The sequence below is a fragment of the Serinus canaria genome, chromosome 19 (genome assembly GCF_022539315.1).
Source record: "Serinus canaria isolate serCan28SL12 chromosome 19, serCan2020, whole genome shotgun sequence".
NCBI lineage: Eukaryota > Metazoa > Chordata > Aves > Passeriformes > Fringillidae > Serinus > Serinus canaria.
Genome location: NC_066332.1, coordinates 4,415,080 through 4,440,345, shown reverse-complemented (window position 1 = coordinate 4,440,345; position 25,266 = coordinate 4,415,080). Strand labels below are relative to the sequence as shown.

The following is a 25,266-nucleotide window of genomic DNA, read 5'->3' as shown; positions in this document are numbered from 1 at the left end:
TTAGCTGTCTTCTAGCTGGCTAAATATTAATCATCCTGTTTAGAACCAATCATGTCACTAACTGGAGAGAAACTTGGTTAAAGGTTGTGGTGCCAAGAGGGTTTCGTGTTTTATCTCCAGCTGGAGGATTCCCTGACTTCGACAGAAAATATGATGAGCAAGGCAAAATCCAGAGCAATATTCCTGAATTCATGATTTTTTTGGAAGGGATTGAGGAGGCTCTGCAAGCTGAGGATGTGGAGAGACACTCCAGCAATTCAAATAAATTCCTCTGCTGCTGCAGAGGAGCAGTGTCAGAGCACAGTGTTTCACCTTGGGTTGTGAAGTGCAGTGAATTGCCAACATTTTCATCTGAACCTCCAAGCCACATCTTATTCCCAAACCAATTCTGCTTCTGAGCTCTGCCACAGCTCCAGAAATGATGCTGTGTGTTCACCACAGAGCATCAGCAAGGAGGAACAGAAAAAAAACCAAACCCAGGAACAAAAAGTTGGGCATTACTGGGGGAAGGTGTGAGTTGTTCAACACCTCTGAAATCACCACTCAGCCTGAAATAAACGGGAAATAAAAAGAGCAGGCAGCAAGCCTTAGAAACAACAGAATGAAGTCATGGATGAGTGATCATTTCCCTGCTCATGGCTGGGCACTAAGTGGCCAAACCTGCATGACATATCCAGAGTCAGGAGGGTGACAGGAGTGGGTTGGGAAGACTCATGTGGTTCAAAGGTCTCCCTTGGAGAGCCACATGTTCTTAAAACTCCCACAGTCCCTCAGGGCCTTTAAACCAGGATGCAGCAGCTCTGAACCTCTGTGCTCTGACCTTCAGAAGGTCCTGCTCAGAGCTGGACAGACAGAGGGACAACCCCTCCGATATCAGCAGCGCTGCTGGGATTCCATCATTGCCTTGTGACACTGGCCACATTCTTCTGCACCCCTGGCTTTGACATCCATCCAATTCCCAGCTCTGGGAGCTGGTGGAAGGCAGGATCTCTCCTTTCCTTGTCGTGTCACCAAACCTCCCCCGACAGCCTCGCTCTGTGATGTTGGAAACAGCCTGGCAGCCAAAAATGCAGCAGCCATAAGACCAAACAAACAGAGAGAGCCTGCCAAGCCAGCACTTATCCAGCAGCTGCAGGCTAGGAAAGCCTGCTCCCTTTCTGTTAACCTCCTAACAAAAACAATAAAAAGGGGAAAAAAATCCCAAAAGGCTTTTTCTGAAGCGCAGCGTCAACAAAAAAGGGAAAGTTGACAGAACGCTGCCAGCTCTTCACTGACTGTGTTCTGTGAGGAGAGAGGAAGGTTTGTGATCTGTTCCAGGGCATTCCAGCCTGGTTCTGAGGTCTGGAATTCTGTGTTTCTACAGTGATCAGCTCCAAGGAGGAACGGGAATTCCTCCCTGAGGACAGGAGAAGGATCCAGCTCCAGCTGCCCTGGGACAATGCAGGGTCCTGCTGCTGAATATGGGAGGACCCAATAACTCAGCACGGGACAAAATAAACCTGTGAGGGCAATCAGAGATTATTACTCCCAATTATTAGCCCAATCTCTGTCTCTCTTTAATTAATTATCTCCCTTCTGCACTGAAAGCTGCACGCTGAGAGCAGTCTTGTTGTCAAAAATGCAAAGCAAAGCCCAGTGCTGGTGACACAATGCCTGGAACACGTGTCAAGATCACCCTCCTGAACTTCACCCAGAGCAGAAAGGCACAGAGTCAAGTCTAACAGCATCTTGAGCTCAGCCTCATTTCCAAAATAACCAAATGACACCTTGCAGTGGCTGCCACACTGCTGCTCCTGCTGTGCTTTATGGGCAGCACTAAATCACCGGTCAGGAAATGATATTTGGTGTGTAATGATGGTTCTTTGTATTTTAATTTCAGATTGAACAATTAGCCAGCTGAAAGTTCTGCAAATGCCAACAAAAGAGCATCTTCTGGGTGTGCCAGATTTGGAGGCTGTAATTCAGATCTCCCTGGTGGATTTTATCCCTCCCTCCTCCAGCTCACAGCTCCTCTAGAACAATAATAGGGCAAAAGACAGACACATTTTGCCAAAAGAAGAGGGAATTAGAAGTACACACTCTTAAATCCTTGGGATTGTTCAAGTCCAGGTTGGAACAAGTTAGTGGAAGGTGTCCCTGCTCATGGCAGGGGGTGGAACAAATGGTCTTTAAGGTCCCTTCCAGCCCAAAGCATTCCCTGATTTGGTGAAATATTTGGGATCCTGGCACTGCCAAGCTCAGTTTAACCAAAGTGTTTTTCTCCACACATCAAACTGCCAGATAAATGCACTTGTGATTGCTTCTGAGGGACAGAAATGGACTGGAGTGTATGTAGGTTAAACCAAGGTGTGTATTCCCTAGGGATATCTCAGGAGATAAAAAGCAAGTCCTAACTACTATTTAAAGGCAGCCCAGCAGACGAGTAAAGTTACACCCAGGTGTGTCTTCCCTCAGGTGATCCCAAGGGAGAGATGCTGGGCCACTTTTCCTATTTAATGGTGGCAGAATAGCTGGTTAGATTACGTCCTAAATCATTTTCTAAGCTTATCATCCAAATGCTAGGACACAAAAATTGTAAGCCTACAAAGCTATTTATGATAACAGATACTGCTGCCATCACTGCATAATAAAATATAAACAATGTATTAAAAATAAGCAATTATCCCACTGCTAAATTAAGCAGGAATATTGAATCAAAGGGATTAATTTATGCTTTGGCTGGGCAAAAAGTGAAGTTCATAGGGAGAACTACTGGTTGACAAATTTCCAGATCAACAAGACTGTTCTTGCCAATTATAAATAGCAGGAGGGGTTTAGAATGAGGTCAGCAGTGCTTTTCCATGTCAAGGAATTGAGGAATATTTGATGTTAAAATTGATCAAACGCTCTGAATTGCACACAGGGAGTCCTGCACAGCTTTGAGCTCAGCTTATCCTCACCAGCCCAGGGAAAACTTCTGGGACAAACTGTGGAAAGCAAGGAGCTCTGCTGGAAGTGGGTAGGAACCATTTCCACCTGACATTGTTACTTCAGGCTGCAGACACAGTCAGGCAGCACTGAATTGGTTCCACTGACTCGCTTTTTGAATATTTACTTTAAAACTTTGATGGCTGCAATTTTAATTTCCCCCCCCCTAAAATTAAATATCAGATTAGGGAACAGAATTTAAGAGTTTAGCACGGCTGCCAGTACAGCAAATCAACAGCTCAGTCTTTCCATAAGAAGAGATATAAAGTTATCACATTGCAGTCTAGTCTGGATCTGACAAAACCAAGGTTGCTCTGATCTAAACATCTTGATCTCTCCTGTTGTTCAGCTTCATCTCCTGAAGAAAAAACTGCTCCAAACAAAACTCTCTAAGGTAAAAAAAATTACTGGTTTAAAATGCCACAAAACTGGTTTGTGCCACTGGAAAGGAGAGACCCCAGGAAGCAGTGCTGGGCTGAGCTCCTGACATCCACAAAAGTGGGTGCTGATGCAAGGCTGTGACCCACACTGGCAAGAGAGAAGAAAATCTGCAGCAAATTCTGACATCCTGCTTTCCTCTGGGCATTTCCTCCTGATACTCATCCCAGGAATGGAGAGATAATGCTCTCCAGTCAGTGGTTCACCTTCATTCAGGCTCTTATCTCTGCACTGCAACCAACCTGTGACTCCAGCTGGGGGGAGCACACCCACCAGGCTGGTGCTAAAACAGCAGATTTTGGGTCCAGCAGCTGCTCCCCAGGAGCCTGTGGGGACAGCCAGGCCAGGGGCTGCCTTTGCTTCTGGGCTGTCACCACACAAAAACCATCTCAGGTTTGTCTGTCCCAGCCATCAGAAAGAGAACTGGAGATTAAAGGAGGTGCAGAATTTGGGAATTATCAAGTGGAGATGTGGGGTGCCATGCCAGCCATCTCAGAACCTTCCCTGGCAGCTTGAGGCTCACAGCTCTGAGGAACATCAAACGTGGAAGTCCTTGGAAAAGACAACTCATTACCCAGCACTATCTTTGGGATCTTCCAGACAGGAAAGAGCATATCCACCAACACTCCACATTACTAGAAGTTCCAGCAGATAAATTGACAAAGTCTTCATTTCCAGCATCAGAAGTCTCTGACAGATTTAATAAAACCAATCTGTAAAATTCATGACAGGAAATAATTCATCACAGGTGCAAACATGGATTTTCCTCCTCCTGTTTTTGGGGCACGTGGGTGCCCTGGCAGAGCTTTCCTGTCACAGATCAGTGTAAAATATTCTCCAACAGGTATCACAAAAAAACACTTCACGGGCAGCATGGACTTAGCATGAATTCAAATTCATCCTCCAGAGCAGAGAGAGAATTTTTATCAAAGTTTCAATACCTGGTTCAGTATCTGACCATAATCGTGGGAGATAAACATGGGTGTACCTATACAACGACCTGGGGGCCATGGAGATGTTTCTACTGTTTTGTGGAATGATGATAATTATATTTAGCACTCATTCAGGGCTTTTCATCTTCAAAGCACTTTACAAACATTAATTAATCCCCACAACACCCTATGAGGTAGGTGAGTGTTATTACAGTAGGTGTGATCAGGGGATTGGAGAGGGTGCACAAAGCCAGGTAAGGGCAGCAAACACTCCTTCCTGCAACTGCACATTTCAGTTCCTGCTCCTCTCTGCACACAAATCCAGGTACAAAGTCAGGCCCACACTGACCTATTCCTCTGGTTTAGTCCTGGTTTTATCACTGGGTAAGGCACTCTGGGTTTGGGAAAGAATAAAACCTCGAGTGCAAGATGTTTTGACATTCCAACGTGTTCTTTCTGTGCTGAGAGTTCAGGCTGAAGAAAGGGAAGAAAGGCACCTATTTCTGGGAGCTGGAGGCTTTGGGATCCTCTGGCAAGCTCCATGCCAGGAAAGAGTGTTTTTAATAACCACAGGTGGATAATAGGTTTGCAAAACAAGGCAACAGATGGGTGTTTTAAATCAGAAGGAAAACAGAGAGGAGGAGAGGGAGCTGTGTCTTTCCAGACAGTTAGAGCTCCATACCTGCCCAACTTCCCTGAGGAATTACCAAGAGAACGAGGCAAAAAGAAAAAAAAAAAAAGCAGCTTAGTCATATTTGTATTCTTATTAAATGCAGGACTGCCTGAGGCCAACAAGAGCTGATATCATAATTATTGGCTTGCCCAGCCAGCTGCCTTCTCTCACCTGATGTAAGATCAGATCCTTCCAGCCTCTGGAGCCTCTGAGCTCCACTCTCTCTCTCTCTGGGCTCTTTGAATGACCTAATCCTGTCCTGGAGCAGCACCACGCCGTTGTGCTTCAGTAGAAAGGTAAGAGGAAACCTCGGTGCAGCTTTTTTAGAGCTCAGCCGTGAAAGCCAAACAGAAGGGGGAGCCGAGCTCTCCTGCCCGGGCTCCTCTATTTAATGTGGAGTCCCTGGGGCTGCCTTTGAAGAACTCCAGGCTGAGGGAGGGGAAGGTCAGCACCTCCATCCTGTTCCTCGGCAGCTCCTGCAGGTATTTGCCAGCCAGCAGCACAGAAGGAGCCAAGGAGATCCAGGTAAGTCCATGGATCCCTTGGTGCTGGGAGGAAGATTGGAGGTGGAAGGAAAAAAAAGTGGCTTTTTCTCGTCTCGGGTGCAGCTCAATCCAATCCTTCTGCTCCATAATTATAAAGAAAGCTGGAAGTGTTTTCATCACCTGAAAGGAAAAAAACAAACGGGGGGAATTCACAAACCAAGAAAAGTATTGCTGACAAAAATGCAGGAAGTCTCGCCAGTTCTTGGAAGGTTTTTTATCCAACTTTTCCAGTGGTGAATCAAAACCTTGGGAAGTTCTGGGATTTGGAACCAAGCTTGTTTTTACTCCTCTTTTAAATCTGGTGCTTCTGCCTTGTGTGGTTTGTAGCAGAGGATGAAAACTTTGTTTGGATTTATTCCCATGTGGAAAGGTGGCTGAAGTCACCTCCAAGAGAAGCCAGGATGGGCTGAGGTCAGGAGTGGCTGAATTTCAGCACTGCCAGTAGAAACTGAATTCTCATTTATTGATACCGCTTTCTTTTCACTTTTTAGTTTCAGCCTGTTAGATTTCCAGCCAGAAAGGGACTGTTTGTGTTACAAACACAGCAATTACCTAAATCTATAAATAACAACCATCTGTCATTCAACTCTTGACCCTCCTGCCTTCCTGGACAGCAGACTAAATCTTGGGGAGTCAGATTTTATAAATGTTTCAGTTTGCTTTGTCAGGATCATGTGTTTCTAATTTGAATACTACATGAGATAATGTTGAACTGGGTGAGGTGTGGGCTGCAAATGCATTTATTTTGTTAATAACTAATTAAGGGCATAAAGGAAAAAAGTTTTGGATAGATGGAGTGTATTTCTGAAGGAGCAAGAGATGGTGAAGTTTTCTACCAGCCAGTTTTGATACATTCAGCCAAGAAAAAACTCCACTAAAGCAGATTGTTCATCCTGGTGGGGAGAGATGGGCACTGGCAGAAGAAGGGTTGATGTAAATGGGATAATCTGAGCCTCAAGTGTAAAAGCAGAGTGTGAGAAAGTCCTGGCTTGCAGAAGAGCAGAGACCCTGGTGTGACATTGCTGCTCCTGGCTGTTCCTGCAGCCACGTGCCAGGGGCAGGAGTCAGCCCAGCACTCTGGGGAGAAAATGGAAATATCTGTGCAAAGCCACTGTGGGAGGTGCAGCACAGGAACCTGCCAGGAACACAGAAAACTTTTGATTTTACTGAAAGAGGAAAGTGTAGAGAGAGGGAAGATTCACCTACATGGAGCAAAAACCCTTCAGATCCATCCCTGGTCACAACAGGGTTTCCTTTTTTGCAGTTCAGGATAATGACAAAAATACATTTGAAAAAATCAGAAAAGGTCCCTTCAATTCTCTGTCCTTTCAAAGCATCTGTGCTGTGCTACAGAAATTAAAAGAAATCATAATTTTTTTAGGATTTCTGGAAACTGAACATTAACAACAATGACAATATTCTGATATTTTTGGCCACAAAGTTCCAGGTATTTCACACAAGAAATGGTGTCAGAACTACTTTCACTCATGAAATCACTGCCATAACCTGATTTCATGTGCTGGTAAATGACCAAGGACAGGGAGGCAGAGATATGGCCTCCAAAAATATTTGAAACAGAAATTTCCAAACCCCGGCAGAAAATATTGATAATTGATTTATGTTATAACCAAATTGATCCTTGGTTACAGCCTAAAGTGACCAGGATAGGTTGGGAGGCAGAAGTCCTGCATTAGTCCATGCTTGATATTTTAAAAAGCATAAAATTTCAAATAGACCCAAACAAAATGAAAAAGAAAAATTTAAACCACTACAGGTATTTACCCTGAAGTGTCTCATGGTGGATTTTTACAGACACTGCCAACAAACCAAACAATCACACATGCAAAGCACTCCAGCCTGGCTCCTGCTGCCTGTGCCCCTTGAAAAGTCAGGAAAATTTGGGTGGGATGTGAGGAAAATGTGGTGCAGCAGCAGCTGGGGCTCAGAGTCCCTCAGCCCCAGAAAATGTGGATTTTTCCCAGCAGAGAGGATTTGCTGGTGGTGGCCTTGCCCTTTCTCCTTGCTCAGAGATTTGGGTCAAACACACCTCCCTGCTCTCCTGCACCTCCAAAATCGTTAGCTCCAAAGACAAAGAGATTAATTATGGAGATAATGCAGATTAGGAGGGAGCTACAAATCACATCCTCCTCTGCTGCCTCCTGAGCACAGCCAGGGCTGAGTCCTCCCAAGGAATTCTCCATGGTGGGAGTGCCAGAGCCAAGGGATTTACCCTGAGTAAATCCCCACAACCTGCCCTGGTGGGAGGTTTGAGCTTTCAGGTCCTTCCCCACCCCAATTCCAGGGATTTGGGGGTCAGGATGGGGGCTGTGAGGGGCTGCTCTCCCTCCTGAGTCACTCTGGGATCAGGGCCCTGCTGTGCTGCTTGGAATGTTGGACACTGAAATTTGGGAAACTAAAAGCAAAGTCTTGTCCTATTGATCAAAGACACTTGGCCACTTCTGAGATGGGGGGCAAGAATTAGTTGGGGAAATAATTAATTGGGGCAGTAATTAATTCTTCTGCCACATTTCAGGCACAAACCCAAGTGGTGCCCTCATTAGCACAGCCTCTGCTGTCTCCTCACCCCACAGACAGACAGACAGACAGACATCCTGGGTTTTCTGCTGTTTTCCTCAAAATCAGGGAAGTCCTGCACACAACATTGCCCATTTTGGGGGGTTTTTCACCCATTTTGTGCACCCAGTCTCCTGCTCACTCATGAGATGCCAGCAGTGGTTGTTTCCATCATGCCCAGAGAGCTCAGACCTGGGTATGACCCAGAGCTCTGTGCTTGCTGGATTTTTCCTCCTTTTGGGTGGTAAAAAAGTCACCCTTCCCAGGGGAATATATGCCACTACAATTCCCTCAAAAAGCAATTAAAGAGCCCACACAGAACCATAAAAAACACAGGATGGTTTGGATTGGAAGCACCCTTAAAGCTCCTCTTGTTCCACGGGCAGGGACACCTCCCACTAGACCAGGCTGCTCCAAACAGCTGTGCTGGAATTTATTATTCTTTATTTTATTCAGGGTGCAAGGGCTTAGAGCTGTCTGGCATGGCATTCCATGGACAAAATAATGACACATCAGGTCATTTTATGTCTTTTACCTGAATCCCCTCAGTTTTCCAACCCAGCCTGCATTCTCTGGGCCCTGCTGAATGCTTGCTGAGGACTGGAGGGAGCTGCCAAACGTGTGGTTAGCAGAGAGATTCCTGTGCAGCCTTTAGAAATCTCAGCAGTGCCTTGTGAGGCTCAGTAAATACATGCAAAATCATTTAAAGAGGTTTGGATGAGACAGGGCCACTGCAATGCAGAGCATTATTATCTTTCTGTTGGTGAAGTGCTCAGAAATGAATGAAGCATCCAGGGTGAGGTTCCATCAGAGTCATGTAATGAAGTTAAACATGCTGTCATTTTAACCCAATTTGTTTCCCTCTGTACTGCTGCCTCACCAGTTTGTTAGAGCCTCTCAAAGGAGCTCATCCAGTGTCAGCTTACAACTTCCACACCTATCCAGTACTTTACTCCTGGAATGGGCAGGGATCCCTGCCCTGCAAACTCCTAACTGCTGGTTCAACAGACCTGCCAGGACAGGTCCCTGCAACATTCCCCTCTGTGGGCAAATGGTAGGATGCCAGAAATATTAGACAGGAACCTGTTCTCCCAGGAATGCAAGTAATTCATAGAAGGAAATAATTTACTATTTTCCCAGCTGGAATAATTAAACAGCCAGGCAGTGTCCTCCTGAGCTGCTGCAAAGAAGAGCAAGTAAGAGGGGGGGGAAAAAGGAGCTGGAATGTCCTGCAGTGTAAATTCTCCTCCAGACCAAACAACCTCAATTCTGTCAGACTTTCCTCATAAGCCAGAATTCCCAGGGCTCTGAGCATCCTTCCTCCTCTCCTCCTCAAACTGGAGAGCAACCTTTCAAAATGCTCTGAGCCAAAACATCCCCAAAAATCCCAAACCTTCAGCTGACACCTGACCAAGAGGATTTCCCCTCCCAGGTCTCACAGAACACATTTCTGCCAGCCTGCCTGCCTGTTCCATTATGCCCCAGTCTGGCTGATTTAGGCTCAGCTCACAGCCCTGCAAGCCCCCAAGATGTTCCCATGCAGAATTGCTGCTTTCTCCTCCCTCACTGTCTGCAGGGCTCCTTATCCCTGCCTGGATGCTGAGCTCACTTACCACTGAACTGTATTTTGCTGTCTGCAGACTCTTTTTCCTGCCTCCTTTTGAATATTAATCCTGCCCTCCACCTAGAGAGGCAGAGCCTCCCATCCCCAGTTGTCTCCAAATCTGATTAGAGCTCCTCTCCATCTCCAAGTCATTAGTGAAAACACCAAGCAGTGGCAGGCTCTTGAAGAAATCCACCCCAAACAGCCTTTCATTCTGACAGCAGCCACTCTCCAACTCCTCCTAATGCTCTGCTCCACCCAGCTTCACCTCCTCTCTGTTAGAGTTTTATCTCAAATACTTTTTCTTAGCTTGCTCATGGGCACATCACGGGCAAAAGCAGAGCAGCCTCACTAATACCCAGCTGTATAATCTGAATTATTCTGTCCTGGCAAGGCCAAGATCCAGGGAAACTACACTGCCAGGACAATTCCTCCTTAGCAAATTCACAATAGTTTCTACTTTTGCCTTTTTATTCCCTCCCCCTTAGTTCAGTGGGTTTAAAACTTTGTCCTTTCCTGGGAGTTTTAAATCTGCCACCTGTAATTCCCTCACCCTTTCTCCTTTGATGACAGGCAGTGATTTACCTCCTTTCAGTCTGCTAAATCCTCTGGTGCCCAGCCCATTCCCAGACCTGCAGCTCTGCAGGAATTTCAGCTGATTCTCTAAAACTCACCAGAACTGAATTAAGTGGGGCCAGTGAACCTGGAGACCTGACAAAGCCCCAGCCCTGTCCTCTGGGAGGTGAGAACACAGGAATTCTTCCCCTGGCTGAGATCACAGGCCAACACCATTAATATTCCACCATTTCTCATCCTCTGACTTGGCAATGCCCCGTTAGTTTTCCACTGGGCTTTAAGGTCAGTAATTAATGTTTGCCCTACTTTTCCACCCAGGAATAGATTTGGGATGGGTTCTTTTTTTTTTTTTTTTTTTTCTCTTTGTTTTTTTCCTTTGAAATGCAGAGTGTCTAGAGAGCACCTGTTCTACCCTATGGGTTTGGGGTCAGCTTTGTGACACCTGGATTCTGTTTTGGAAACATGCAGCAAGGGTTATTGTCCAACATCTTCTAGAAGAACCTTTCAAAGGACTGAAAAATTATAAACCAGGACCAAGTTACCCAAGATTAGCCACTCATGCAAAGCAATTTTGGTTTTTTTGGTTTTTTTTTTGGGTAGTCTGCACACAGTCTTGTGAGGTGTTGAGCAATAACACCACTCATTTAAATCTATGGAAATTTACTGTTTGTGGGTATGCATCACTTCAGCACACAGCATAAAATATCTGTGTGGAAAAGCTCTTTGCCTCAAAAAAAAAAAAAAAATTAATGGTTAAATCACTCTAGATTTTTTCCTAAAAAAAAAGGTAAAATTTCCCAGATTTCTGCCCATCCTCACAGAGGTGAGAGTGCCCTGAAGCTCAGAGTTCAGCTAAAACCCTGTATAATTCTGCCACCTGCTCCTTTTCCCCACTGATGTACAAAAATGCAGCAGGAAACTGTTTCCAACAGGCAAAATAAGTCAGATTTATCCATGCAGAATTGCTCCACAGGGCTGCAAAGGAGGCTGCAAAATTTGGCTAAAACTGATGATGTTCCTCATTGCTGAAAGCTTCCTCAGAAAAAGCCATTCTTAAAAATCTGTTCAACAAAAATATAAAAGATCAGGAATACAGGAGTAGAAGATTTTCCCACACAAACACACTGTTAAGGAAAAAACAAAATTGAGAAAGAAAGGCAAAGTGGAATTTAGGAGAGAAGGAAAATGTGGAATCTGTGAATACTGAAAGGGAAGGGAAGTGTCAGGAGTGAACTCCATGGAATGAACAGCATGGAAAACCAAACTGAGCATCTCCAAATTCTGAGACATGAGCAGGTGATGTCTCTGTGATACTTGCCTGAGGCTTTACAAGAAACCTGTGAGAGTCGAGCTTTTACCTTTTTTTTAGCTGCCAATGCAAACATCTGCATTCCTGATGAGATCAAAACTGCAATTCTTGCACACTCCATATTCCAGCAGCACTGAGTTCCCCAAAAAAACAACCCAAAAATGAGACACCAGGGATCACAATTAGAAAAGGGACAAGTGGCATTGTTCAGTTTGGAGATAGAGAGAGAAAAGAAAGGCTGTAGGAGAAGCAAATGAGAGGAGCCATAAGGATTCCTTTCCCCTGGTGGAGCAGGTTTGGTGCTGGGCTCCTTGGGGATGTGAATGCCCAAACTTCAGGGCCTGGCAAAACAACCAGGCACGTTTATTTATACATTTATAAATTTTATAGATTTTTATTTTCTATTTCTATTTCTATTTCTATTTCATATTTCTATTTTATTTTTATTTTATTTTTATTTTATGTTTATTTTTATTTTTATTTCTATTTTATTTTTAATTCTATTTTTATTTCTATTTTATTTTATTTCTATTTTTATTTCTATTTTATTTCTATTTTTATTTCATTCTATTTCTATTTCTATTTATTTCTATTTTATTTTATTTTATTTTATTTTATTTTTATTTCTATTTCTATTTCTATTTCTTTTTTTTTTTTTTTTTTTTTTTTTTTTTTTTTTTTTTTTTTATTTATTTATTTATAACCAGGCTTTTTATTTCTGCACTCTTTTCCTGCTCTTGTCTCCACTGTAACCCAGCTGAGCTGGGAGAGCTGGCCCAGATCCTCTCCAGAAATCCCCTCCAGCCCAGTTCTCCTGAATTCCTCCAGCTCTGCTCTGTAGATCTTGGTATTCATAGGAAATCAGGCTTGGAGAACCAGACACTTTTAGCTCTGCCCATGAAAACCAGACAATTTTAGCTCCCAGCCATGGAGGAAAATGGTCTTTGACTGTGGAGTGAGATCTCCTATCACAAAAAAAAGGTAACAAAGGGAGCAAAGTGTGAGGTTGCCTCCACACAGGAATTTGTGTCTCTTCAGCAGCAAAGAGCAGCCAAAGCTGACAAAACTCACCCAGAAATTCCTCCACAATAAACTCAGGTAAAACTCCCCCCAGGCACAAATCCCCTTGGCTGTAAAACACATCTCCCACCTCATAACTGACAATCTGCCACAATATAAAATTCTGGGTTTAACAGGAAAAGGTATTAAATCAGAGGGTGTCAATATGTGAAAGCAAAAGGTCTTAGACAAAGACATGCTCTTTAATTTCAAGTTCATTCATTAATTTATGAATAAACATCCCCAAAGTCTCTTTGTTCAGGCTTCTGCTTTCCCATGTTGACATTTTGTTTCTCCTGCTGAATCCATGACTCCCTGTCCTGGTTTTGCACCCCTCTCTATAATGCCCCAAATACCATAATATTCTACATTTAGTCCCAAAGTGGTTTAGAAAACCCAAGAAAAAAAAACACTGGAACGAGTGAAAATTTGATTATCCCCAGAGATCTGTAAGAGGAGCCAAAATATTGAGCTGTTGCCATTATCACACTTGACACAGATTTGTGAGTGCTTAAATCATTAATAATATATTAAAATATAAATTCTTTTTTTTCTCCTGAAATTGCTTGTCACGGGACAAAGACAAAACTGGATTTCTAGTCCCTTAATGAATATTCTTTATCAGCTGCGCTTTGTGTTGAAAACAAACCCCTGTAAAAAGTTTAATTTGCATGATTTTTTATGTATAAGAAAACAGAGCAGCTTTTGGAATGGGTTGAGCTTTATGTCTCAGCCTTTAATGTGGTAATCCCCTTAGATCAGTTAATTATCTCTTATGTATCACTGAAATTTAATATTTCAAGAGAAGGAATGAGCATGGTTTCAACTTCTTTAGAGCCAGCTGCTCCCCAAAACTGAAGATTCTGTTAAATAAAGGAGTGAATTTTCCCACTCAGGAGAGAATGGAGAAAATCCCCGTTCAGGGGGGGATGAGGCTCCCAGGAAGAATCTCTTGGGCTTCATCAACTGCACAAGGACACAGGAAAATGCAGGACTGGGGTGATTCTTAATTAATTTCAACCATTTTCTGCCTTCTAATTTTCATCTCTATGAAGAATTCTGTACCAGCTTCAAGGTCTGGCAATATTGAATTATCTAATTCAATATTCCTGCCTAAATGATGTTTTCTCAGTGAAACAGGGGCTGTTTATTCAGGGTGTTTGTTGCAAAACTGTTTTTGCACACACAGTCAGGGGATGTTTGCTGTTCCTGTGAAATTCCTTATTTCAGGGGTGTTTTTACCTCAGGTTTTGTGGTGAGAGAAAATCCCTTTTTGTTTTTTTGTTTGTTTTTCTGTCAGTGAGAAGTGTTCATAATATCACAGAACTGAATCCCTCCTCTGCATTTTCTAGTTTATTGAACCTGCCTTTTATTTTCCTTTCTTCATACTTTGCCAGAAGATATTTTCATCAGCCACAATTTGGGGTAGAAAAAAGCAAAAGCACATTTGTGGTCTCAGTTATCAGCACAGTGGATGTGCTCAGCCTGGAGGGATTCACTCAGTACAGGGGCATCAAAAAGTCTGAATTTGGAATTTGCTCAGAAAGAGTGGAAAGCAGAGATGCTGTTTTGAACACCAACAGAGCTCTGGAAGGAGATTATTGCTTCAGATATTCATTTAAAAGTCCAGATATTTAAGCAAGGAAAGGACTTTTATCATGGTCTCCATTTCTTAGCTACCCTTGATAAAATACTTTCAAGACTGAAGCCTTGGAGAGGTTCAATTATCCCTCAAAAAAATTCTGCACATCACAAACTTTGACATTTCCCCTCTGTGGTTCCCACCATTTCTGTGGTTGTGCTGAGGAAAAATTAAATTAAAATGAATATTAAATAAATACAATAAATATATGATTATATATAGATTATATATATTAGATAGATTATATATATATAGATATATATTATATATTATATATGATATATTATATATAGATATATATTATATATTATCTATATTATATATTATATATTATATATTATATTAATATAATATACAATGAGTATGTATTATATATAATAAATACACCTAAAATGAATATGAAAATAAAATAAAAATTAATATAAAATCTTCTCACATTTCACAAGGCTGAACAAATCCATCCCAGATAAACAAATTTTGCAGAAGTTTTGCTTGAAGCATTTAAATCACAGTGGCTGGAACAATCTGTTTCCAAGCACTCAGGAATGAAGAGAACTGGGGAAAGAAACTTTGTTTTGTTTTTCTTTTAGGAGAAACAGTTCTCACAAAGAACTTTCCCAAAGGAGTTCAAGTTGGTGAAGAATAAAATTAGATTATATCACGAACCAAGCAGCTGTTCTTGGTGCTGTTGGTGGTGAGGACTCAGGGAGTGGGAGACAGAAATGGGCTGGAGGAGCAGAGCAGGCACTGGGGAAAGAGGTGGGTGTAAGGGATGGGAGAGCTTGGGAAGTGGGCAGGGAAAGGGGGAAAATCCAGCCTTGGACATTTGGCAGTGAAGGCAGAGAGGGGAAATTGGGGCAGGGATGATGTGGCCACAATCTGCAGGTTTGGGGTTCTCTGGTGCACCTCAGGGCTGTAGAAGCAGATGGGTTTAAAAATTTCATGTTTTCCCTCATTTTCAGGTTTTCCACTAGGAATTTCCTTTGTACTCATATTTACAGCAAATATTGAGTTTTCCAGCACTTACAGAACCCTTCCTGGGGAGTTTAATGCCTTTCTGTATGATCCCTATTTTTAATATAACATTTGCTTTTCCTTCCCCCTCCCCATTTCTTTCAGCTTTCCTAATTTCAGCTTCCATCTCATCTTCTTCCCAGCAGATATCCCTCCCTGAAGGATTAACATATTTCTGTGTTACTCATTTTGCAAGCAAGGTCAGGCTGTATTTTCCCATATTTCATCTCCAAGCTGGCCTTCATTTATCCCTCCTGCATTTCCTGGAATCCCATTGCTTTACACCAAAATCTGAGTTCTCTGCTTGATGCTGGGGTGGCAATGACTCTGTGGTTTTGGGAAGGGAGACAAGATGTTGGGATAATCAGGATTTTGTGTTTTTTTCTTATTTTTTCACCCCCAATTTTGTTCTGCCTCTCCCTTTTCCCTAAGCAGAGTTTGCTCCAGCTGTAGCTGTGACCTCTGGAATTATGGCACTTTTTTTACACTGCAGAGAATCCGTGGCACTGAAATGTGAAATATTCTGTGGGTTTATGTGTTTAAGGCAGATCTCTCACATCAGAGCTGCTGCAGAACTGCAGCCCAGTGCTTCTTTCACTCCTCTTTAACCTGTCAGGTTCATGCCCCATCACTGAACCTCATCTTTTTTTTTTTGTTGCTCTTCCTCCCACCTCATCTTCATCACAACTGCTCAGAACAACACCACCCCCTGCAAACTCTCTCATGGAAAAACCCCTTTTTTCCAGGTTTTCTGGGAATACTTTAAGCCCCACAAAACCTCAGCAGACCCCCAAAGGTCACCCCAGCACTTTTGCCTTCTGGTTTCTCTTTCGACCAAATATTCACCCAAGCAAAGAGATTTTCTGTCTGTATCCAGGATTCCAGTGGAAATTTGGTTCCTTTAAAACCTGGTGAGGAAGAATCTTGTCCAAAGCTCTTCCTGCTCACCCAAGCAAACCCTCAGCCCAGTTTCCCCAGTAAACTTTAACATGAGAACCAGTATGGACCAGTGGGGAAAACCAGCACTGTGGCTCTGTGCACAGAGAGGCTCTTGCTAGGAAAAAGTGTCCCTCTCCACGACCTGTTCCTTCATTTTTCCTGCTTTATATGCACCATTTCTCATGCATGCCTAGGAATGGGTGTCAGCAGAACACATCAGTGCCCATCAGCTGTGCTCCTGTCAGTGCCTGGATTAGCTGCTGCTTGTTACAGGGATGCTGAAAGGCCTTTGATCTTCTGAAGGCAGAGCAGGAGCTTTAGTCTTGGGGTTTGGGTGGGTTTTTATTCCACCTTTTCAAAGTTTTCCCCCCCAAAATAAATGCTGCATTGTTGGCAGCATAAATTGTTTTTTTTTTCCTGAGAAGCTCAGAGGCTGTGTCAACTCCACAGAGTAAACATGTAAAACATGTACAAGCTCTGATTCCATTTAATTCCAGGTAAAACCAACAGAATCTGCTCCAATCAAAACTCTAACTCAGGGCAGCTCTGCCTGCTGGCATTAGGAATCCCAAACAGGTGAAATTCTGTGTTTACACCTATTGCAGTCTGACACTTCCAAAGAAAAACCAAAGCAAACTGAAGTCAAACAGTCCCTGAACTTGGTTTTTGGTGTGCCTGATGTCTCTGCACTTTACACATCCCTGCTGTGAATCAGCCATCCAAAAGGAGGTTTTTTGTTGTTGGGTTTTTTTTTTTTCCTGTTTTGTTTTGTGTTTTTTTTTGGTTTTTTTTAACATACTCAGCTTACGAGTGTGCTGAGTAATAATAAGATTCCCAAATCCATTTCTCAGATCAAATAAAGGTAATTACAGAGCTTACTGTGGGCGATTCCCAGTGGGAGGGTGGGAGTGGCCACGGGTGGGGCCGTGCATGCACAACAGAGAAAATGGGAATGTACCACACCCGTCATAAAACATGCTGCCACAGCCAGCAACAGAAACCATTAGGGTGGATCATCCTCCACACCTTCTCATAAAGACACAAAGATGGCATGAGATCCCAGGATGAACTCTCAAGTCCCAGGGAGAGGAGTGTGACTCACCCAGGGGAGAAAAAGGAACCTGAAACAAATTAGGAGGCTCCCAAAAGTCCTTCCCCTGTGTGTCCCCCCCCTACGTGCTCCCCAGAGAGGATTGATGGGTGCAATGTGGCACCCAGAGCCCTTGAGCTATCAGCAGGGAGTTCATGGGAACTGCTGCTCATTAATCACCTCTCATTGTGCACAAGGAGCAGGGCCACAGCTTGTTGTGGTTTGGGGCTGGAGGAGCTGACAATCCCTGACCCACATTATTTATGATATCATCCAGTGCTCCTCACATCTTTGGAAATGTTCACCACTGTCCACTCTTAGCATCTGGTTTTAAAACCAACTGGTACTGGCATTTTCATTCAAATGTAGTGGTGGACTCTAGAAAAAAAAATAATAACCTTATCCAGAATATTGTGGATATAGAAAATATTGTGGATATGGAAAATATTGTGGATGGCCCACAAGCTGCTTTGGAAACTGGGAACCAAAATGGCCCCAGAAAGGAAAGGGATGCATTGGAATATTTTAAAAGGCTTTGCAATGTGGTAGAAGAAAGTGAAGTGAGCCAGCCTGTCATTGCAGGAGAGGAAAGGAAAGGATGGAGGAGGGAATCCGTGGGAGACAGCAGATGTAATTATAGCAGGAGGGGACAATGAAGGTCACCAGGGATGGTGTGAAACAGGGCTGTAAAAAAGGTAAGAGTGAAGCACAGGTGCAGGGCTGCCAGGGATGCCTGGAGAAGGACAGAGTGCTCATTCCAAGCTGCACCCTCCCAGATTTCAGGGATGAATTCTGAGCCCAAGGAGGCACCTCCTTATCTCCCCTCCCACTGACTGTCTGGAGCTGCTTTTATAAACTGCTTTTATATCACCTGGCTGTGTGGACAGCTTTGCTCTGTTTGTGGTGTCTCCTCACTGGCACTCCCCAGAGCCAGAGGAAAGCTCTGGATTCAGCCCAGAGCCTTCAGTCACAGATTTGCTGCCATCAGCCAGAGAACGCCGTTATCTCCTGTGCTGGTTTTTCCTGCCAACCCTGCTGGTTATTCATGACAGAATCACACAGTTTCTGGGTCATATTAACTGCTCCCAGCCCTTGGAACTGTGTCTGACTTCATGCTTAGATGTTCTACAAGAAAGCAATGAAATTTCACACCCCTCCTTCAGGAAGCAGCAGAACCATTCATCCAGAAAACAGGACAGGCTATGCAAAGGATTGGGCTGGAAAACACTGCCAGAGCTGCAGGGCTGCTGGGGAGAGCTGACAGCTCTTTTACCGGGCTGCTGGTGGGGTTGGGAAGGTGTTTTAGTGTTTAGGATGGGGAGGGAAAGGGTGGGGGGAAAACCAAGTGCACCTGACAAACTCCTTCACCTTCTCAGCTGCATTTCTCCCTGCTTGGTTTCTGTTCAGTGCTGAGTTCCCTCTTTGCTGGGCTAATTGTGCACCTTCAGCCCCTCTCAGGGACTTTTCTCTATTCCTGACTTCCCAGATGATGAGTCTGCCCAGTCTAGAGGAAACAGGGAAGTCCTTACAGTGTCATTTCAGCCATAGTGTGTGAATTTTTGTCAGGATTTCTACTTCTGCATTAATTAATTCTTCAGAACTAGAGGTAAAATCCATTCCCAGAACCAACAGGACCTGCAGTGAAGCTGAGAAGAAGCTCTATAATCTGCTTTTCTCTATTTTGAGGGAATTTCTGTGTGCCTGGAGAGCAACCACCATGGTGTGCTCACATCCCAAACACCAGAGCTGGTTTGGCCTTTCCATCCCAAAAAGGTGTCAGCAGAACTAGAAATCCTTCAGGAAAGGGCTGCAGTATAATCTGAGGTGTGGAATGGCTTCGGGATGAAAAATTGCTTCATTTTATCCAGGAAAAAAAGTAGGAAAATAAGGAAAATGTAATAATTCACAAAGTTCTATGCAGGGACAGACTGTCCTCTCTGTTGGTGTCAGAAGTAAAGATGCAGGATAAAATATAAGCAAAGAATAAAAATTAAAATGCTGATGTAAGGATGGGAACTTGGACCAAACACCACAGTGAAACATCACCTGGATATTTTCTACAGTGAAAAAAATTTCCTGGTTCTGCCTCTACATTTTTTTCCCCCATAAAATAGATTTGGGGTAAATGCCTTTTGAAGGTTTATTTTCACAGAGAGTTGTAGTTTTTTTAATGAATGTGTTCCTGGAGCAGATTAAAAACCTGCTGCAAACACTGTCCCCACCTCATCCAGGAGGCACCTGGATGTTCCAGAGTTCCCAACCCCTCCTGCTGGACAGCACACCTGGACATGGTGGCAATTAGTCCACAGAGCTCACCTGGAATTCAGCCTTGCCTACAGGTAGCCCTTAATGAACAAACCCTGATAATTCAGGGATGATTTAATTAAAAATGGCATCCTCCTCTTCCAGGAATTCAGTCCTTTACCACTTAGCTGGCAGCAAACACATCCCATGGCACTGGATGCAGAAAGGGTCTCACATTGGCAAATTTTCTTCACTCATCCTTGAGTTTGTCACATTAACTTTATTTTTCTCTAAATGTGCAAAAGGTAAATAGATATCTAAATATCCAGAGGTGGCCAATTATGGGCAGCAGTCACAGCTAACTGTGAGAGAATTGAGCTCAGAACACTTGAATAAGAAAGCAAAACCCAGCACAGTTAAATTAAACAAATTCACAGGCAGATTTAAATCCAGAAGAAAAGAAATTACAGTCCTTAGAAGCTGTGCAAAGTTATTCAAGTATCCTGTAATCAAGGTCCTGTCAAGAGGAGCAGGGAAGCAGTGAGGAATTCATGTGGCCAAACCAGAGTTTAGTGCTGGGCTGGGCAGGTTCCAATCCTGTTCCTGAAAATGTCTCCTAAAAACAGGGCAAGCCTCAGTGACAGGAATGTCAGGGATCAACAGAGCAGTGACAGCTTTGATGAGCCAGCACAGCCTCCAGTGTCAACCTGGCAGGAACAACCTTAGAAAAGTCTTGAATTCATTAAAAGCCTTTAATAAAAAAAAAAAAAAATCCAGATTCTTATTAACAAATCCCTTTTCTGAACGTTTTCCATAATTAATTATGTGGAAAATATTCCTGTCTCCATGACAAGTGTCAGTCCCAACACTCTGGGCACTTCTGTGATATTGGCACAACTGGCATGTGATGGATTTTTAACTGCAAAAGGAAAAATGGGATTCTGAAACCTCGTGGCTCCTTTTTTCATAAAGACTTGAGGGGGGGAAAAAAAAATTCCACTGAGTTATTTGGGAAAATGGAGAGGAAAATGGTGATTTAGGGTTCTGGGCAGAGATGGGAGCAGGTCACACAAGCTGGTGTCCAACCAAGCTCAGGCAGCAGGCACAGGGGATGGACTGGGAGCTGAGGAACATCCAAACACCTCCCGTGGGAGCAATCCCAGCCCCAGGGGCTGCACGGGGCACTCAGAGAGTTCAGGAGGCTGCAGGAGGCAGAGGAGACACAAACCCAGGGATTGTTCCAGCCCTGGATTGCTGCCACGGGGCTCAGTCATGCAGAGCTGAAGGCTCAGCTGCTGCTGCCTCGCTCACCCCAGCAGCCAGCTGAGGTTACAGCTTCTCCCTCCTTTCTGACTTTCCTGGCAGTTTTCTTATCACAGGAGCCCGCGTGGTCACGCCACATTTACAGCAGCCAAAAGGAGATGAAATGGCTCCAGCTGCAGCTGGGATAATCAGATACCTCTCTGCAAATCAAAGCATCATTGTTTGCTTTAGCACATCCTACATCCAGGCAGCCCACAACTTCCTTAAGCTCTGTCTCCCAGGAACAGTTGGTTGCAAATGATTTATTGTAATCCTGACTATTGGCAACCTCCCCTGGCTGTAATTTCTGCTCCTTAAGAAGATTTGTCAGTGAGTGTTGTGATTTCTCTTTGCTAAAATCCCTGTTAACAATGCAAAGTGGTTTTTGAGTTGGTTTTTGGTTTGGTTTGGGTTTTTTTGTGGGTTTTAGGTTTTTGGGGTGGTTGGTTTTTTTTTTTTTTTTTTGTTTTTGGTTTGTTTTTTTTTTTTTTTTTTTGTTATATGTTCTCTTAACAATTAGAGTGTCTCTAAGGGACATTTTAAAAAGATTTAATGAACAGTGAGAGCAAAAAGATTTTTCAGAATGTTGATCTGGCAGTTCAAACTGATCTGCATTTGCAACCTGCTGTGAGACACTTCAGCAGGCTGAAGTTGCAAGTGGCTTTTGAAGTGAGAAGTTTGGACTCCAAGAACAAAATTAAAATCAGGAGTACGTGGCCAGAGGTTTTTCTCTCACAGCAAGACATTTCCACAACATTCCAGGATGAGCAGAACCTGGAGCTGCTGGTGCCAGTGGGAAAGCTGAAAGCAGCCCTGGGATTGGTGCCTTGGGATTTATCCCCATGTGGGAGATCCTCCAGGATGGATCCTTGACAAAGGCATTCCATAACCACCACTGAACACAGATTATCAGCCCAACTTGATTTAGGTATAGAGCTGCTTCTCATTTAACAGCAGAAAAAGAAAAATACCTTTCCCTCTGGCTGCTTCTCATTTAATAAATGAAAACAGTTTCCCTACACAGGGGGAAATTTTTGTAGTGTAAAATGTGACTAAGACTCCTCCTTTCCCACCAAAATGCAATTTATCAACAGAACCTGGCAAAGGTCTCAGAATTCTTTGTGTTTCTGGACTTTTGTACTGATTTTCCAAACAACCCTGACAAATTCTCTTTGCTTTCAGAAAGAATTTGGGGAAATTCTCCCACAATGCAGAAGCCACCAGGCAAGAGCTGTACCTGTGCAAAAGCTTTCAATAAAACTCTAATGCTCCAGACCACAAATGAGGCAGCTGGGCTGAAAAATTGCAGTATAAGAGAGAGGTCAGAGACAGCTTTGTGTAACCTGAAGATAAGTGGGGAGGCAGCACTGGGAGGGCAGCCAGTGAGGAACACTCACAAAATACATATAGACACTCACAAAATACAGATAGACACTCACAAATTACAAATAGACACTCACAAAATACATATAGACACTCACAAAATACAGATAGACACTCACAAATTACAAATAGACACTCACAAAATACAAATAGACACTCACAAAATACAAATAGACACCCACAAATTACAAATAGTCACTCTCATATCTTTCCTAGCTGACATTTTTCCCACCTGCCTCTTTCAAGATGAGGAATCTCTCTCCTCATCAGCCTCCAGTTAAGCCACTGGGAGAAGAGCCCGAGACATTTCTGAACTCTCTCTCACATCATTTTTTCCCCTGATGTTCTACTCCAGGTCTCCTGCTTGATTCCCAAGCCCCATTGTGCTCCATCCCCCCGGGCAGTGCAGTTTTACTCATCATAAATACAGATTTCTCTTTGAACTAGAAAGGCAAAAAAAGGTTTCCACGTTTTTAGGTGATATATCTTTGTTAAGCAAACCTAACAAAGCCCTCAGATATTTACCCAACAGCTATTTCAACACGTGGCAAAGACCTGGCAGATTAACTCTGGAATTCAATTGGCTTTTTTTTTTCCCTGATTTGTTCACCTGAAATTGAAATTATGAACACCTTCATGTAGCTCCAGACTTGGTGCATGACATAAAAGGATGCATGTTCCACTTTTGTTTTACTCTAAGATTACAGTCAACAAGGAAAACAAAAGACCAGAAAATTAAATTTATTCCTTTTAATCCAAAGAACACCATCAGATATGGCTCCTATTTCCAAAGATCAAAGATTGGGAACTTGAGAGGAGATCCAGCTAACAAAAACAGGGATGGAATGATGAAGTTATTTACATATCTCAGATACATTTAAGTCATGCAAAACAGAACAGAAAGGCTGAAGGGATTAGGACTAATAAAAAACAAAAGGGAAAATGTAAGTGTGTTGTAACCATCAGTCTGAGTAATGATAAAAAATATCCTTTTTTTTAATATAGTCCCTCTGAAAACAGCTGGGTGCATTTATATCCCAATCTCTCAATGGAGTGACGTTGCTAAATTTGCATAACCCCAAAACAACACATTTTCATTAATTGATGGTCCTGCAGAAAAGAAAGAAAGTGCTTATTTTTATAAAATGTATGTGGTGAATCCATAGAAACCCCATAGCACATCTTCATTGGAATTTCATCTACAGAACGTTTTCTTTAAGAGCTAAAAAATAATCCCACTATTTCAGGAATTCCTCAGGATGGCTCCAGCTGCACCTCCAACAAGGGGTTTGTCTCACCTGCACCCAACAAGGGCTTTATTTCACAGCTCAGGTTTTAAAAAGTGCTGATTGTAATTTGATTTTTTTGCCCTGCCAGGATTTCTGCCTTTGGTGATGGTTTCACTACTCCAGGACCAGTCCAGTATTAAATTTTCTCCTTCGGACACTCTGGAAAGGGACCAGCAGGACCTGATGAAGGCACAGGGGGATTCAATATCCCCAGTTCAGCAGAGTGTGAGTAAAACTGGCCCAGGCCTGTTCTCCTTCTTCATGGATCAGAGGATTTCATGGATCTTCATGGATCAGAGATTCAGCTCGTGCTGAATCTCACCAAACCCCCTGGTGACAGAGCAAGCACTGGAAGTTTTATTCCTGAAGGGTAGAGAGCTGAGTTATCCTGCTCAGCTGATCTCAAACTCCAGCTGAAGGTTCTGTTCCATTCCTTAAGATGAGTGGGGAAGCTGGGCCATGCTCCCCTGCAGGAAGAACTGGGTTTATCCTGATTTTCCTGGTGGGATTTCTCAGTTCTGGAGAGGGAAGGGAGCACTCCATCCTCTGCTGTGCCTTTCTGTGGAGCACAGGACACTCCCTGAGCCCAGCACCTGCTCCATCCAGCCTGATGGATCCTCTCCAAGCTTCCCACTAATTACTCAGCCCTGATGCCAGGGAAATGTGCATCTCTCCATGACATGCATATTTCCAGAGTGCAGCCCTGCTCCAGCCCTTCTGCTGCAGATTAAAGAGCTCCTCAGTGGCTGCTGGGGTGCAGAGGGAGGGCAGGAGGTGACACAGCAGGGTTGGAGTGTCTGCCCAGAGCCTGTCCTGTGTCCAGGTGAGAGACAGAAGCTCCTCAGCGGCTGCTGGGGTGCAGAGGGAGGGCAGGAGGTGACACAGCGGGGCTGGAGTGTCTGCCCAGAGCCTGTCCTGTGTCCAGGTGAGAGACAGAAGCTCCTCAGTGGCTGCTGGGGTGCAGAGGGAGGGCAGGAGGTGACACAGCAGGGTTGGAGTGTCTGCCCAGAGCCTGTCCTGTGTCCAGGTGAGAGACAGAAGCTCCTCAGCGGCTGCTGGGGGGCAGAGGGAGGGCAGGAGGTGACACAGCAGGGTTGGATTGTCTGCCCAGAGCCTGTCCTGTGTCCAGGTGAGAGACAGAAGCTCCTCAGCGGCTGCTGGGGGGCAGAGGGAGGGCAGGAGGTGACACAGCAGGGTTGGATTGTCTGCCCAGAGCCTGTCCTGTGTCCAGGTGAGGGTGGCCACCCTAATGGAGGGAAGTGATGTCAGCCCCAGATCTGGAATCTGGAAGCCCAGCAGGGATGAGATCGAGCTGATTTGGCCAAATTTGCAGGGCTTGCACTTGTCACACTCCTTGAATCTCCCATCCCTCCATCTCCCTCAGCCTTTCCCTGGAGTGGGCAGAGCAGAGTCAAGGTCCTTGCTCAGTTTGGAAGGGATTTCAGGATCACCCAGCCCTGTGCACTGACTGCTCCAGGCTGCTCACAGCAATCCCAGCCTGGCCCTGCTTTTGTTCATTAATTGCTGAATAATTTTGGATAACGAGCAAGCAGAAAACCCTTGAGAGCTTTTTAGGGCTTCTCTGCATGAAGGTGGTTGGAACTGGACATTTCATACTGACCATGAAGAATGCATTTTTAATGTAATTAAAATACAAATTTTATGTTTTAAAATTTCTCTAAATAAA

The 25,266-nt window shown here is 43.9% G+C and overlaps 1 protein-coding gene across 3 annotated transcripts in view; it reads left to right on the top strand.

The window, feature by feature from the left end:
• The first annotated feature begins 4,984 nt into the window (after positions 1-4,984).
• The window catches only part of FOXN1 (forkhead box N1), a 36,718-nt gene continuing 16,436 nt past the window's right edge, over positions 4,985-25,266 (top strand). For 2 of the 3 annotated variants that reach the window (XM_018919392.3, XM_009094934.4), the window contains exons 1-2: positions 5,317-5,535; positions 23,668-23,804. In XM_018919392.3, coding sequence (XP_018774937.1) covers positions 23,685-23,804 — 120 coding nt within the window. In that variant the 5' untranslated portion in view covers positions 5,317-5,535; positions 23,668-23,684. The other variant, XM_018919391.3, reaches the window with a different exon arrangement.